Raw genomic sequence first — 17,624 nt, 5'->3', positions numbered from 1 at the left:
AGGAGATAGCCGGGGAGCAATCAAATTGAATAGTGATTCGGGAGTCGGGACAGGCCAAGGCTGAGAGCAAGCTGCATATCGTCACGAATGGCCTCCATTTCAGAAGCATATGCCGACACCGCGGAGCAGTGTTTACACTTAGCTGCCACAAAGAGGCCATGAGGGTCCCCAACGATATAGCCCCTACCGCAACTGGAATCAATGGATTTCCAAGAGCCATCAATGAAGATTGCATAAAAGGAGTCCAGAGAGGGCGCGAGTGTGCTTAGTGGGACAGGAATCTCATCAGGAGGCCTACCACTCTTTTTGAACGAATCCGAAGCCTTAGCGATCATAAGAGTGTAAGCAGCAAATGTTGAACTTAAGTCTACCCTTCATTCACTCCCTATTAAAACATTTCAAAAGACCTTATTTTATTTTATTACAAAGTTGGATGTAATACCGTGTTCAACATCATCTATCATAGATTTTTTATTACAAAGTCTTTACTATTATTTTGTATTAGTAGTGGTAAAATAGGTATTTAGGCAGTTTTAAAGGGGTCGGGCTGGTCGAGCTAAATGGCTTGATTCAAGTGGGCTTCTTAAACAAGTCGGGCCGGTAGGGAGCCTGTCGGCTAGTAGCCTGCACCGTAAAGGCCTGTTTAATAAACGTGTCGGGCTTAGGCCCGACACTTTTATTAAACGGGCCAGTTCAGGTCGGGCCTTAAGCGAGTTGGGCTCGATCGGGCCTACCAGTGCGGGCTCAAGATTGACACCCCTAACCATTTTAACATGTGCCCTAACTATCCATTTTCCTAAGTATCCACTAGTTAGATTTGTTACATCAATTTCCATTTGGTAAAATGAGCCATAGGCATTGTAAAAACTAAAACCTATTCCTGATGCAAAAAACACAATGGAAAAGGAAAGAAGAAACAATCACACAACCTCAATAAAAAGATTTACAAAGTTTGGCAAAGTGCCTATCATGTCCATAGAGAGATGAGAGCATTGTTACACACTCTCTTCCTCACCCCTCTTTGCATTTACAAAGGTTTCTCGTAACTATAATAACCCCAATGGCAATAAATTTAGAGGGAATAAAAGATTTAAAAATTAGAACTACCCCCCATGTAAACCCTATAGGCTTTTAACGACCTTCAAAGATAGCACACAACTTACTCCACAAAAATACAAAACATCAACCTTCAACAATCTTATCTTAGCTTGAACTTTGCAAAACTCCCAAAAAATAGCATGTAGATATCGTCATCCCTATACCTCAATAAAGTTATGCAATCACATCCGTGCAATAAATGGGCGATATCTTCACTTTCTTTTTTTTTTTTGTTAACCAAGGTGTTCAGACCAGCTTACGTGCACCTCGATTAATCCTCGGAGAGACTAGCATAGCAATCCACTGCCATAATTTCCATTTAAATCGCAGATGCATAGATAGTGCTATCTTCACTCTCAACAATGAGTGACATTACTTAATCAAGTCCAAGCATACCATAGTGACTAGTTTGGTAAAGATATCTGTAGGATTGTCATTTGTATTTTATTCCATTTATTGCCCCTCTTTTCTTGATGAAAGACATCCTGGTAAAGGCCTTATATCTTATGAAACTAAAAAAACAGGGACTTTCATGGGTCTGATGGCTCTTTGACTGGTGTGCCTGAAAATGTGATTGATAAATGTGCTTTTGAAACTCGATTTGTCGCAACTAGAGGTATTGCCTCAGCCTTTTCTTTCTTCAAGTGAATGCTTTCTTCTGACGTAAGATCCTTGATTTTATGAAACCTCATATCAATGGGCCTTGATCATGCATGAAACACTTAAGTTTTTGCTAGATGAATTGCTCTGTGATTGTCATAGTAGAATATCATACTCTGTACCCAACTCAAGAACCAAACCAACTATATCCCCTCCTTTGCAACCTTAACTTCTGCCATAGTTTGATTTTGTCATGGACAAGGCAATGACTAAAGCATTGCCTTCCACGAAATAGATCTACTTGCTAATATGAAATACATACCTTGTTGTATACTTCCGTCTATCTAAATCACCTGCATAGTTAGCATTTACATATCCAGTTAATTCTACAGAATTTCTCTTGCTCAAATATTTGAAGATCTACTTAATTACATTTCAATGCTCTTTTCCCAAATTATTTATGCATCGACTAACAACATTGATAACATGAGATAATTATGTCCTATTACAAATTGTAGTGTACATTATTGTGCTAGCATAAGGCACTAGAGACATATTCTTCCTCATCAATAGTAAGCATTGTATTTTAGATAACTTAAAATGGCTACCCAATGGTGTACTAACAGGCTTAACAACTTTTCAACATACCTATTTGGAGTTACCCACAAGTTACCTACACTTCTACCTCTATGGATCTTTGTACCTAGGATTATTTTAGCTGCACCGAAGTTCTTCTTATCATATTCCGCACTCAACATAGTATTGAAAGAAAAAGAAAAATCATGTGTAATCTTGACAACAATGAGCATATTATCAATATAAAAAATTGGAAGTGTTAAAAGAATTATCACCAGCACTTTAAAGTACACATGACAATCATACTTATTGAATAGTTGACCCTCACCATAAAGGAGTTGAAGCGCTTGCACCATTGACAAACAGATTGCTTGAGTCCATATAGTGATTTCTTAAGCATGCCAATATGATCTTTTCCTTTTACCTTGAAGCCTTCAGGTAGTTTCATGAAAATTTGATCCTCCAAATCATCATGAAAAATCTTCATCTTCACTTCAAATTGTTCCAATTATAAATTAGACGACTACTAAAGCAAGCATTACTCATATTGAAGTGCACTTTACATTCAAAAAGAAAATTTTTATTATAGTCTGTTGCCTCCTTTTGAGTATAGCTCTTTGCTACAAGTCTAGCTTTAAATCTTCACATTTTTTTTTTTTTTGACTATGCCTCTATTAAACAAATGACCCACTTATACCTTATTTTTTTTTTTTTTTTTGTCGGGTTTTTTGATGATTTCTCAAGTATGGTTCTTTTATAGGGACTCTATCTCCACCATCATCCTTGTCATCCATTTATTGCTCTTCGCATCACATAGAGCACCCTGGGAGGAAGAGTGATCACTTGTACCAAATGTGAGGGTATAAATTACTATGCCCTCGAAATCGTATCTTATAAATGCTTTATGAATATGTTTCCCTCAAACTTTAAAGGATTTTAACCATTCAAAGATTCCAATCTAATCCCAAAATACAAGACATCAAATCTCAACAAATATTACATTTGCAACTACCATAGTTACAAAAGATTTTTTGCTTACTTTTCTAAATCCAAAATCTCCGAAGATAGATAACGGTGGATTTTGAGAAGATGTTAGGTGGGTGAGGTGGAACATCAAAGGCACATGTGGAGAGGACAGATAACGACAACACATGAGATCCCGTTGGGAAGTGGAAATGTCACGTCGAACCAGCTGTCCTATGACATGTCAATATCGGAGGACTTTTTCTAAGCATCACTTGGAGGTCTCTCACAAACAAACAAGGCATGCAATTTGTTTAGAATTAAGAACTGAATAATCATCTCATATTACTACCTCTTTTTTGTTTCTTCTTTTTTTAATTTTTTTTTAATGTTTTAATTTTTATTTTATACCCACATTAGGGCCAAACAAGAAACCCAGGAAAGGCTATAAGAGAATCTACAAGGGGCAAAGGGACCACTAGGCCGTCCTTATTATTAACTACTTAGATGACTATTATGATATCAAGTAAGAATGGTGGGGGAGAGGTAGTACGAGGGAATCATAGAGCTTCTCTGGACTTATGCCAGACCCAAATATTTAGGTGATCTTACATCTTGAGAAAAAGACACAAAACTAAAGACATGTTAAATGGTCTTTTCGGTTTGGTTTTGATCAGTCTGAATAGATTATGTATATGCCACAGCCTAAATTAAAGCCAAACTTTTCAGTGAATTTTGGTTTCCACCTGTCAGTTCAGTTTGGTTTTGATCATTATGAATAGATTTTTAATGTATGACCTAAATTAAAGCCGAACTTTTAAGGTGAGTTTTGATTTCAATCTATTTTGGTTACGGGTTTTTTAGAAAGCTGAATTAATGGGCTCTTATCGATCCATTATCGGGTCATTATCATTTTGATCTAGGTTTTCTATATATATATATATATATATATATATGAAAAATGCAGAAAATAAAATTGCTATCAGTTTTTTTTTCCCCCCTGATTTTCTTATTGGTTTTGGGTTTGATTCATTTTTGGTTCGATTTGTCCGATCATTTTGGCTTCTATTAGTTTCTAAAAACCCCAAACCCAAGCCAAATGTAAAAAGAATTTGGTTGGTTTTTTTTCCCCTACCCAATAAAAAAGAAAAAGCCAAACCATACCAGGTCAATGCCTAGAATTGGAATATTTTGATGGAGTCTATGGTTTTGAAGATTGATTGACCAATTTGGTCAAACATAGTTCTTACATTGGGAAAGATGGCGTACGGTACATATAATACAATGCTATTTCTTGCTTACCAAGTTTTGACTTTGAAGCGTCTCACAACATTTTAGTTATAAATTTATTTTTTATTTTTGATAAAAATTTAGGTGAATTATTATTGTGAAATAGTTTCATTATTTTTTTTAAATATCACGAAGCATCTACTTTATTACGTGGACAAATAATATATCTATTTCTATGATAGAAGAGAGAGGACATAGTTTAGATTACTCATATCTTAAATTTTTGAATCTAATTCCAATCAAATAAACCTTTTATATTAGCATACATCTTATGTATGTCGATGCATATTTACCGGTACTCTAAACATTCCTATGCACTCGCCCAACTCTAAATAAAAATAGAAAGATGACATAGATTTGTTATGTGGTTTTCAAAAATAACACTTTTCATTGTTACTCGTGTATTTTTCACCAATCTTACAAACCTCAAATGCTGCTCCCTGTTTCTTTCCTTCTTTCATTTTTCATTTTAATTGCTAATGCAAAATTTTCAATGGCTCTTTAATAAATCAATGTAAAATATTAAAGAGGCTTCTCCAAAAGATAGCTGGCCCACACCGACAAGGGGACCAATGGAAAAACACAAAAAAGCATCTACAACTAGGGCTGCACATGGGCTGGGTTTAAATGGGCCGCCTGGGCCTAGCCCCACTAGGGTCAGAAAAAAATCAACCCTAACCTGCCCTAAGGGCGAGCCAAGTTGGACCAGATTCTTACATCTATGCCAGATGAGACCAACAAAACCTACTTTAATCCAATATATAATATGACAACAATGTGATGATCGTGCATCCAGGGACAACCAATAAGAGCGTTGTAAGATATATTGACATCTATGACGAGACGCCCGGAGAGTGCTTTGATGTCGCTATTCATAGTTTGTTATTTTTTACTGCACGAACAAAACAAATACACAACTTCCACTATGTTAAACATATTATATATATATATATATATATTACTAGGGTTAAAGTCAGAGTTGGGTTGGATAGGTCCTAGGCCTAAGCCCGCGCATGACCCAATTATGACCCATGGTTAGTGATTTTCAACCTTTCATCGATCGTCAGGGTTAGAAATTTTAGCCCGTTCAGACTCAGGGAAAATTCGGGCCAATGCCAAATGTGCACCCTTATCTACAATGATGGGATTTTTATTCTTCATGGAAATGGGGTAATCATTTCACCTCTTTCTGTATCTGGGTATAAAGGTCATATCGCCTTCTAATCTTCTTCTTCCTCTTCTTCTTCTTCTTCTTCTTTTTTTTAAGTATTTAGTTAGTAACACCCACGTGCCCTCTCTCGCTCTCTCCATGTGTTTAATTATTCTTATTAAATCAACTTAAAATATAAAGCCAGCAATACACACAAGCCCATGTTTCTCTCACTCTTCCACATTTTTTTTTTTTTTCATTATTCTTTTTAAATTGTGTTTGAGGGGAGTGGTAGGAGATGCGGGCTTCCCTGAGTTCATTTTAAATTAGCCTCATGCACTGCTCGTTTTTTTTTTTTTTTAGCCAATACCAATATTTTGGTTTGTATAATCAATTCACTTATTCATAATCTTACAATCACTTATTATTTTATCGGTTTCATTTGGTTTGATTATTGTTTCGGTTCAATTTGATCTTGTTTTCAATCAGTCCCAACATACCTCAGCCCAAAATCAATCCAATAAGAATCAATTTGGTTTGATTTAAGTTTTTTTTGATAGTTTTGGTTGATTTTATTGATTCGACATGGCTTTGACACCTCTAGTCAGAGAGAGAGAGAGAGTGTGTATATGATGATCCATATGATCAAATGTGAAGGCATAGAAGGGCATCCTCACATTGTCTCTGTTAAGGGTACTAATATAGAATTCCAACTGAAAACTGAACTGGCCAAGTAAAACTGAATTGAAATCAAACGGAAAAAAAAAATTTTTGATTCGTTTCTGTTTTGAAAAAATGAATTTCATTTGGTTAGGTTTGATATCAAATTTAGATTTTGAATTTACACTGAGGTGAATAATGTGTAAACAATTTAAATTCAACTTAAATCATACTAAACCTTACAATGATGTGATATAGATCTAAAAGAATTCAACCCTATAAATTGACTCACACGGTGAGGGTACCCAATGTCATATCAACCCACATCAATTACCATTAGAAATCGATGTGGGATCAATGAGAACTCAACCTTATAAATCGGCTCACATGGTGAGGGTACCCAATATTATATCAACCCACATCAATTCAATTCCCATTAGAAATCGATGTGGGATCAACGAGAACTCAACCCTATAAATCGGCTCACATGGTAAGGGTACCCAATGTCATATCAACCCACATCAATTCAATTCCCATTAGAAATCAATGTGGGATCAACGTGAACTCAACCCTATAAATCGGCTCACATGGTGAGGGTACCCAATCTCATATCAACCCACATCAATTCCCATTAGAAATCGATATGGGATCAACGATTTCACTTCAAATCTAGTACTTTCTGAGTAGCTCCCACTCTGTTCCAAGGTTTTTATCTAGCGACAGGTAGCCCTTTCCTAACCACATTTAACCAGTGTAGCAGATCAATCGTGAGGAGACTAGAACTAGAGACGTCTGTTAACACACTATGCCTTTGGACCAGTGAAATTACCTACTATGGATTTCTCTATATACTTATGTAAAAAGTGTTGAAAAGCATCAAGTCTAACACATGTTACTTACACTTAAATCAAATTTAAACCTGTTGATAAAGTCAAATATAGCAAAACATGTTTGCTACGGTATTATTTTTTGGTTTATCAAAATTATTTGATTTGGATTTCATGTATTTTGTTTTCAATTGAACCGAAATCAAATAAAAAACCAAATTGATTGATATGATTTGCATATCTTATGTCTCTCTTTTTCTTTTTCACATGAAATGATTTTATTACCTTCTTATATTCAATCTTTGATGCAGTTTTCCTACTTCACTTGCAGGGACAACCCTCTTCCATATATTAATGTCAAAATTTAATTCATGTCAAAAATTTCCTGTGGGGATATTCTTTGGGATCCTAATTCGAATCTATTATGATTCTTCCCAGCAATTCAGCAAAGCTATTTTTTTCTTCTTCTCTTTCATAATCAAAATTTCAAACTTTCAAACATCATATGAATGAAGACACACTTTCAATCTGATAGGGACCTCCTCCCCACCACATTCCCCTTTCCCTTTGGCAACAACCATATGGTAATTAATTAATAAAAAAAAAAAAGTTACTTAATACGTGACACAAACCTCAATAGATGGAGTGTGTTGGCTCTCACAATGAGAGCCCACATATCTGGGAAGAATAAAGATTTATATGCGTAATGAACGGCCCAGATTCTGTGAAGATCGCCCACGTGGACCAATAAAATAGTTTACGCGGCCGTAACGTGCAAGTTGCAACGCAACAAAATACTTCTCTCTCTCTTCTCTTGTGTGACCAGGAAGGAAGGATCGAAGGACCGAATCCTGATTGGTGATACAACCGAGTCAATAAACATAGTCCAAAAGGCCGCCCATTAAAAAGTAGTGGAAGACGAAAAATAGTATTAAAAGGGAGTTGCCACTTCATTGCTGAGATTGGATTCCAATCTTACGGCTTCCAAGGAATCATCTCCAGTTTCCGGAGACGATCCCACAGACTACAGCTTGCGCCTCAAGTGGAACTCTCCTCAGAAACTGGCTTTGTACATTTTTTAGTCTTCCACAAAGTGTGGTATTTAAGGAGTGGAGCCTCTCTTCTTACGCCCAAAGCTTCTTCTTCGTCTTCTTCCTGGATCCCCTCTCTTCGAATCCTCAGAGCTCCATCATTTTGGTCTTTTAGTTCCAGATTCAGCTTCTGCTATCACGGTAACGTATCTGATTTCATTCTATAGTTTTTCGAACTTCTTTGAGAAATATCATTCGTTTCAAGAGGAAATTCAAGTGATTTAATTGAAATTTCGAGTTTCAAAACTACTTAAAACATTTTGTGACTCAGATCTTTATAGCATTCTGAAGTCTGATATCTTTATAATCTTCCTGCATATGTGCTGTTAGTGGAATTTTCCTGAATCGTTATGAGTATTTTTTGTTCTTTCTTCTTCACAACGATCATTTCCTGCTGCAACCTCCATCAATGGAGTTTTAGTGCCAGAAAATCACATACTACTCTCAAATCTCAATTAAAACACATGATTTTCCTCTTGAAGAATTCAAATTGAAAAGAATTCTGGTTAATCTTCTTCTTTTATCGTCATTTTCCAATGATTGATTGATCTAATTTAATTCAAAGACTAAGTTCATATCGATGTGCAAGATTTTATGTTTCTATGTAGCTATCATGCGCTGTACAGCTGTAGTTTGTTTACGCTGCTATTGTTTGTTTTCTTGTCAGGGATCTTGTCATCGTGCAGTTAGGGTTTAAGAGAGGTTCACCGTTCACTTATCTCATTCTCATCTACCCTGTTCCCGCGTGATAAAGCATTTAATACAAAGGTAGGTATTGGGTAGATCTTGTTCACCGACTTGTAAGAAATTAACTTGCTTTCCCCGGGAGCACAGTTCACTTTAGCAAAGTTTAGCATATGGACAAAAATATCCACCTCCATAAATCATTATGGTGCCCCTTGACCAACACTTAATGGTTTTCTAGAAGTTTTTATTTTACAGTACGCATGAGCTTGTGTTTCTTGTGTTCCAAGTGTTTCTTGTGTTCCAAGTATTGCTTGTGTCCCAAGGTTCTTGGACAACCCACGTGTCTCCATGTGATAGCTATAAAATAGCGCTTGAAAACGTTGGCCTTTGTGCGATCCTCTTTTCACAAGTCAAAAAATTAGGGCATGTTAAATTAAAACTTTCAAAATCAATTAAGATGAGTATATTTTTTCTTACAATTTAAAAAAAAAAAATACTATTTCACATCATGATGAAAAAGTTTTCCTTCATCGCATAGATTGAAAGGTCAAACACGTGTTTCCGCTCCCCCATGGAGGCCTTGCGGACTCACCATAACCTCAAGAAAATTCGATGCAAATAGAAATTTTAAAATCAATGAATTTGTTTTCAATTTAATTATAGGGGCAATCCAAATTATAGTTTAAAATATCAGAACTGATCTTGGGATTGGCTTCCATCAAACTCGGCGGATCAGCTTGTATTGGTCTACATTGATTTTTTTGTTATGCTTTTTATTTTTTGCCCATTCAAATCCATTCATATGAAATCAGCCCAGGATTAGAATTGACCACGACACCGATTTAATCTCAATTCAATCAACCCAATTTTGCCCGATCTGATCCAATTCCTTAAACCATGATCCAAATCATGTCTTATAATGCCATGAGCGAAATTACATCACCCTTTGACATGGAACACAACTAGTAGACCACATAGGATGTCCTTCCATAACTATACAGAGAACCCTTTTACGCCAAAGTTTTCATTCGTTGGTGAGGCAATAGTTTACCAAGGCAATAATCAGTAGCTAGTTCGAGAGGATGATCAGTCACACTTGGACTAAGACAAGGCCCAGACTCCTACGGGAGGTAGAATGGGATTTTCCACAATGACACGAGCTTGACGAAGCAATGCTGCTTGAAAGAAAAAGGCCCACGGGTTGTAAACTTCTTTTCCCAGATAAAAAGCAATGACAGTATTTGAGGAATAAGCATCAACTAATTCTATGCCATGAAAAAATGATCCTCTATAAAGATTGAGCAGCCAAGAGAGTCATCCTTCCATTGGGGGGCTTTCTGCTTCCTAGAGAGGATCCGGACCCCAACTTCACCTATGATATAGGATTCAGCTACAAAACTGCCATCTTTTTTTCGCTTCTCTTAATAGACATCTCCCAACTTCATACTGTTTATTTGTTGGAGGTTAAAAGTTCCTCTAGCTTGGCCCGCCATTTTTTCTTGTTTTCTATTTGTTTTGTTTTGTTTTTCTGTTTTTCCAAGTTGGTCTGCCAATTTTTTTTTTTTTTTGGAGGATCCGTGACTGCCTAACCGCCTAACCTGTCAAGCGCCTAACCCTTACCCTACAACCACCATCTGTTGCCAACGGTTGCTCTACAATCTATGAAGTCGCAATTAGGTCGTAACCAAGCCACAAACCGCGACCTCTTAATGGTTTTTATTTAACATTGTTGGAACTCTGAACTCGGAACTCTTGGTGTTGCATTTCTCACTTCTTTTCTACCCTGTCCGATTTCAGAGTTGCAGCTCAAACTGGTGGCCATCATCTGACAGTCCTTTCCGAAGAAAAGGGTCTAAAAGGAGGCCTTGCCTCTTGAACTCAGAGGTGGTAGCTCTTAAAAATGTCGTGGCCAAGGATTGCAAGTAGTAGTCTGAAACAACCTGGAAGATCCATTAATAGTTACATAAGAAAGAAGGGTAGTGTTGGTGAGGGAACCCCCGCTGCTGGGGATTGCTACTTAACTCACATCAGAGATTTTTCAACCACCAACAATCTGACGCAGCATGGTCTTGGGACGATAAACCAGACAAATCTCGGGAGCAGAGGAATAAGGGTAGCCCCCCAATACCAATTTCCTTCATCAGCAGCTGAGAGGATTTTAGAGGATTCAGATTCAGATTCAGTGTATGAGAACGTAAGATTAGCAGGACTCAAACCAACAGGGCCAAACGAGAAGCCAAGGATTGTAGTTCTGGGCACTGGATGGGCAGCTTGTCGGCTTCTTAAAGGACTTGACACAAACATTTACGATGCAGTCTGTATATCACCAAGGAATCATATGGTATTCACTCCCCTGCTTGCTTCAACTTGTGTTGGAACCCTTGAATTCCGATCAGTTGCAGAGCCCGTCACTCAGATTCAGTCTGCATTAGCATCATCTCCCAATTCGTATTTCTACCTGGCCTCTTGCATAGGAATTGACATGGAAAAACACGAAGTAAGCTCCTCAGTTCTTTTTCTTTTGTTGCTCTTATTTTAAACATAGTTGATGCATAGGAAGACACAGATCATTCACACTTCATAGATGACTGCTTGTTTTCACTATTTTTGTTATTTCATGGATAAAATTTGAATTGCACAGAGCTTATATATGGGCAATTGGTCTATGTCTATTTTATGCAAAACAGAGCAAGTAGGCCAAAGTGGTTTTCACTACCAAAATTGTATTAGGAAGATGTGCTAATGCCAATTCATTATTTTATTTGATAAACTTTAGGTGTTCTGCGAGGCTGTTGGCAATGTTGGACAATCTCAGGAGCCTTATAGATTTACAGTCTCATATGACAAGCTTGTCATTGCTACTGGGTCTGAACCCCTGACGTTTAACATCAATGGAGTGAAGGAAAACGCCTACTTCCTTCGTGAAGTCACTCATGCGCAAGAGATACGGAGGAAGATTCTTCTCAACCTGATGCTTGCTGAAAATCCTGGTGAGTCGTGTTTAATTGTATATGTTACTCCTGGGATATTGAATGCCTAATTGGGAAATGCTCTGTAGAAAGTCTTGGCTCTTCAGTAGATATTGCTCTGCTGCATCATTATTCTCTCTTTAAGCCCATTAGTTTTCGACAGGAACTAGTATATATTTACTTTTGGCTCACAGAGAACAGTAGTAGCAAAATCTTGTAATATCACTAGAGATCTATCTAGCCCAATTCGATTTGGCTGTTGCACCAGGCATTGATGCTCTTTTTTTCCTTTCTTCTTCTTTCATTGCCTGATTTGGCTGCTGCATCAGGCAAGGTTTATCTAATTTATTCTAGCATTAACCCTTGATAAAATTGTTAATGCTGAACTCTATACATGATGGCAGGCTTACCAGAAGAAGAAAGGAAGCGCTTGTTACATTGTGTTGTTATTGGAGGTGGCCCTACTGGGGTGGAGTTTAGTGGTGAATTGAGTGATTTTATCATGAGAGATGTCCGTGAGCGATTCTCTCATGTTAAGGATGATGTTAAGGTCACTGTCATAGAGGTAGGTATATGATACCATGTACAGCTATCATCATGCGAACTAGGGGCTACATATAATGTTACTAACTATTGAGTTGCCCGGTTACTTTTCTTGAGCAGGCAAATGAGATCTTATCATCATTTGATATAGGACTACGGGAATACGCTACAAGACACCTAACCAAGGTAATATCAATTAGGCATATACCACCAAAAGAAAATGAAAAGAAAAAAACAGTTCTTCTCTTTTACCATTTCATCAGTTGATGTTTAAATGGCTCGGAAATCTCAAATTTGAAACAGAATGGTGTTCAACTGATGAGAGGTATTGTGAAAGAGGTTCACAACAAAAAGATTGTTCTCAACGATGGGACTGAGGTCCCTTATGGACTCCTGGTCTGGTCCACCGGCGTAGGCCCTTCACAGTTGGTAAAATCATTCGATGTTCCGAAGTCTCCTGGTGGAAGGTGTGTTTTAACTCACATTTCTGTTGCAGTGCTTATTTGATGTTTTAATACATGTTCTTCCTATCCTCCTCATCATGCATCTATAATTTTTATGCTACAGAATTGGTGTAGATGAATGGTTGCGAGTTCCTTCTGTTGAAGATGTGTATGCACTAGGGGATTGTGCTGGATTTCTTGAACAGACAGGGAGGCCAGTACTTCCGGCTCTGGCTCAGGTGAGAACCATGGTGTCTATTTTGTTATTGCTTCCTATATCTTTGCTGTTCCTTCTAATTTTGTTTCTGGAAGCCCTTCAATTTAAATTCCAGTTATTTTGTTCTGTCATTACTGTCAAAAAATTGACTGGGTACTTCAAACTGGAATGTTGAACTGCAAAATTACTCTGGGCAAAGAATCCGGAGTTGATTAGATGCATTTAAGTTATACTTCGCAAGTTCAAATTCTAGTCCTACATAATATCAGATGAAATTGATACAGTTCAACTGAGTGGCTTTCCTACTTTGTAAATCAATAATCAGTTATCCTCCTTTGACAAATGATTTCCATGTCAACTCGAAGGTTATGGCAATTGTTTGTGAACTCAATCGCTGAGCTTGTTTGTGGTCCAATCTTCAGAGTCCATGAGTTAGTCATACATTCCTCAAAACTAACATAGGACTAGTATTTAAAAACTTGTGCTCGACATTAATGTGGATTTGGATTCATCTTTCTCAACTAATGTAGGATTAGTTATAAAGAACTTAAGCCTGAAATTTATCTGGATGTGGATTCATTCATCTGTCAGATCAAAAAAATAAATAAATAAATAAAAATGGGTTGATTTAGCAATGTCTGACAATTACTTCAAAGATGATGAGATACGCAAAAAAAAAAAGATATAGTAGTAGTGGACATTCTGTACATGTGATAGGGTTATGAGAGTGAGTTTGGTTCCTTCATATTTCGGAAAAAAATCGTCTGCAATTCCAATCTGGTACAATTCCGTGAAATACCACCTTCAAAGGATGACACGTGTATTGATACCAATGCAATGGTCTAGATCTAATTTAAATGACTTTTCACTGATTTAAGGTTTTATTAGTTGTACCAGATCTGAACAATTGTATTGGTATCAATATACGTGTCACCCCCTGAAGGTGGTATTTCATGGAATTGTACCAAATCGGAATTGCAGACGATTTCAACCCTCATATTTCAAGTCTCTGTGCTTTGAACCAACTACATACACCCTCTTAAACAGGTAGCTGAGAGACAAGGAAAATTTCTGGTAGAGTTGATTAACAAGATTGGCAAGGAGAATGGTGGCAAGGCTTACAGTGCAAGAGGTATTCCCATGGGTGACCCTTTTGTCTACAAGCACATTGGTAGTATGGCATCTGTTGGTCGCTTCAAAGCATTGGTTGATCTACGTGAATCTAAGGTAATCGGCCATTTTGATTTCCCCTTTTCCAAAGGCTAATTAGAAAGTGAAATTGAAGACATGACTAAATGATGACGTGAACATGTCTACAAGATTGGAGCTCAAGAATGAATATATAGCTCTCTACTAGTTTCTACCTGTTCTAATCTTTTCATTTGTGGGATTGGGCAGGATGCGAAGGGCGTTTCACTTGCAGGATTTACTAGTTGGTTGATATGGCGTTCAGCTTATCTTACAAGGGTGGTCAGTTGGAGGAACAGATTCTATGTGGCTGTGAACTGGGCTACTACTTTGGTTTTCGGTAGAGACAACTCTAGAATTGGCTGATGCAGTAATGTGTTAGTTTTAGCCAATAACCTATATAAACTATAGCTTTCTATAGATCTTCCACTTAAGCCAGGTCTCATGTATACGAATCTTACTAGTTCCTATTATTTCATTATATCAGAAAAAAAAAATCAAAAAAATCAAAAAAATCAAAAAAATCAAAAGCAAAATTCACTTTTTTGTTCCTCTGTTCCACTTCCATCCAAGCTTTTAAAGATTGGAATCGGGATTCAGATCCGAATCTGGTCGATTCTGATCCGGAATGATTGGAATCAGGAAGGTAAGAATCAAATGAAATCTGTTCTAACCTTCAATTTTGATCTGATATTCCCATTCCAAAATCTAAGTTTTGGCCAACTTGGGATCGAGTCTCACTCTGACCATTTTCTTCAAAAATCCGCATCTGATTCCAGACATGAAAGTATAAAAATGCATAAGGATAAATAAAGGTGAAAATGATCGAAGCAAAAGAGATAATCATCTACTACTTGCAGCCAAAATTTTTTTTTTACAAACTTTACAATTTCTGAAAGGATCTCAAAGCCCCATCCCTCCTCGACCCATCTGGGTTTCCCTAAGTATCAAACCCTTCAAGTCTCAATTTTCCAAGACTCCAACACGCACATCGTTCAAAGTTGAACAGAGGAGACTCATAGTTGGGTTGGTTTTGAGGGTTGTGAGAACTGAGAAGTGAGTTGCAGCAGCTTCACCCAGCACCTCTATTGATGTGGTTGTGATCTGTGACTGTGAGAGAAGAGGGAAGCGAAAGAATGAGCTAACCCTATCACTATCCCTGCCTTTACCCTTCCCCTCTTTGGAAGCGGCCTCCTTGATTGAATCCTTGATGTAAAACTCCTTCTGTTCATCATCGTCGTTGTCCTCGCTCCACCTTCCATCTTTGTATCTCTCTTTTCTTCTTCTTTCTCACTCACGGCAAGCACAGACCAAGGCACTGGTGCTCTTTATCCCTTTCCAGCGGCAGGATCAGGAGTTACTGAGCTTTGATGTCTTTGTGACTTGTGAGAAGGTGAAACGTCTTCTGCCCCATTATATACAGAGGGGAGCTGACCTTTTCGTGGAGTAAAGGTGACCGCAACAGAGAATGCCATCTGGCTTTTGGACGCTTCTTTGGAAACTTTTGAAGTCCCCAGTTCATTCAAAAATGGATGCTAAAAAATCATATGCAACATGTGGGGATAAGTTTTATTTTTTAATTTTTATTGGGTTGCGTGAATTGGCATTTGTTAGATTCCCTTATCTCTTTAAGGATAGTCCAAGTCCACACCACCATTACCCCATTACCGCCACTCAGATTTAAGAGTTGAGAGATGGGATGTGTGATGTGTTTTCTCCTCCACCACCTGTCCTGTCACTCTCTTTACTACAAATGTAATAGTGGGTCATGGGTGGAACAGTTTTTGGGTGGGCCAGTTCTAAATGGTATCTTGATGAACCAGTGATTCATCCCCTCAGTTTAGTTTAGATAATAGCACATGAATCCAATAATGATGGATTAAAGATGCAGCCTATGCACCAACTTGGCTACTTGTTCAAACTTAAGTAAGATTTCCAAATTGTCTGTCCCCACTCTTCACTTCTCTTTTTCTCTAAACCAAATTAAAAGATGATTATGAATGCCAAAGTGCAGAGCCCACCATCCCTATAATTCAATGCACATGCAAAAGTTGAAAGCACACTCCGGGCTACCGTTCTACATTTCTACTATACTATTCTTTATTTGAAAGTGAAGATCTGCATCCAAACAGATCCATAATTGTGTGCATAATTGTTCATTTAATATAAGCTTTAGCCCAAAAAAGCATTAAGGACAGCTACACATTATTAAAGTTGATCAAATTCTATGAACAATAAAATACAGTTGAAATAGATTTCACAAATGGTTCACCCAAATGGGGTTTACTTATGTGATTTGATATGGTTCACCATAAGAATGGTCCTTTGTATGTCTAACCCTCAAATTGCCTCCACCAGTTGCTTATGTAGAGATGCCTTTCTAGGGGTAATGCCCTTGTAGAACCTATGCTAAAATACCCAAAAAAGTGCAATCCTCATTGTAACTAAGATTAATGAAAAAGATAATTTTTCTTTTTCATTCTTTTCCCATAACACTTTTGTTCTTTAACAAGGCTAAATTTTATCGTTCCACGTGTACTAAAAAATATGCTAAATAATAACACCTTTTGAAAATGACATAATGGTAAGTTGCTAAATCATTTTCAAATTATTTTAAAACAATTTCCTTATTAACACCCCATCAAGTGTCAAATAATGTGCAACCTTATTTTTGACAGATTTAGTTTAGGGTTGTGTTTCTGTTTTTCTCTACATCACTAACATTGGATTACATCAAGGGAAACTTAATCCTTTAGTTTAATTAATTAATTTATTTATTTCGTTGAGGGTAAAATGTGTCCTTTTCACATGTATACTCAATAAAAGTGCAAGATAATGGAAAATTTAAAAAAAAAATGATTTAATGATAAATGATTTTCAAACAATACTAAAAACTCTCTTTTATTCCCAACTTAAAGAACTTCTAGATATAAAACATAGGGCATTCAAAAAATACTTAAACAATCTTACTATTATAGTAAAAGGTTATACGATCTGAATACACCTATAGAGATGTTGTAAGAACCAGACTTGGTCACTCTCTTATCAACTAATATTGAGTTGCTATAGTGAAACTAAAAACAATTAATTTGAAGAACAGTTGATGACAAACACTCCCCCTCCCCCTTACCCTCACACTCACCCTCACCCTCAATGTCCATCTAAAGTCATTCTTAAAGACTTCCTAATCAAAAATGGAATTAATCTCTTAATCAAGGTTTTTGGAACATTTTCACCCTTAGATTGTACTAGTCAAAATGGTCAAGATTCGAGATTAATCTCGACCGTAACAGATCTGATCTAGACAACCTCAACTGAATCA

General features: G+C 37.1%; 1 protein-coding gene across 3 annotated transcripts; it reads left to right on the top strand.

Annotated features, from left to right (window-relative positions):
* The first annotated feature begins 8,129 nt into the window (after positions 1 to 8,129).
* Positions 8,130 to 14,788, top strand: LOC122070026 (internal alternative NAD(P)H-ubiquinone oxidoreductase A1, mitochondrial-like). 3 transcript variants are annotated; one of them, XM_042634129.1, is made up of 10 exons: positions 8,130 to 8,396; positions 8,923 to 9,023; positions 10,740 to 11,439; positions 11,719 to 11,932; positions 12,316 to 12,476; positions 12,575 to 12,640; positions 12,758 to 12,921; positions 13,022 to 13,136; positions 14,162 to 14,341; positions 14,513 to 14,788. In XM_042634129.1, exons 3-10 carry the CDS (start codon positions 10,843 to 10,845, stop codon positions 14,666 to 14,668), a joined length of 1,653 nt encoding a protein of 550 aa, XP_042490063.1. In that variant the 5' UTR covers positions 8,130 to 8,396; positions 8,923 to 9,023; positions 10,740 to 10,842; the 3' UTR covers positions 14,669 to 14,788. The 3 variants fall into 3 exon arrangements, with proteins under 3 accessions (XP_042490063.1, XP_042490066.1, XP_042490064.1); XM_042634132.1 differs by lacking the exon at positions 8,923 to 9,023; XM_042634130.1 differs by lacking the exons at positions 8,130 to 8,396; positions 8,923 to 9,023 and having other exon boundaries at positions 10,629 to 11,439.
* Positions 14,789 to 17,624: the final 2,836 nt, after the last annotated feature.

This window comes from Macadamia integrifolia, unplaced genomic scaffold (assembly GCF_013358625.1).
Source record: "Macadamia integrifolia cultivar HAES 741 unplaced genomic scaffold, SCU_Mint_v3 scaffold808, whole genome shotgun sequence".
In the NCBI taxonomy this organism is placed as follows: Eukaryota; Viridiplantae; Streptophyta; class Magnoliopsida; order Proteales; family Proteaceae; genus Macadamia; species Macadamia integrifolia.
The sequence above is the reverse complement of the archived record's forward strand: the minus strand, read 5'-3'. Positions and strand labels throughout refer to the sequence as shown.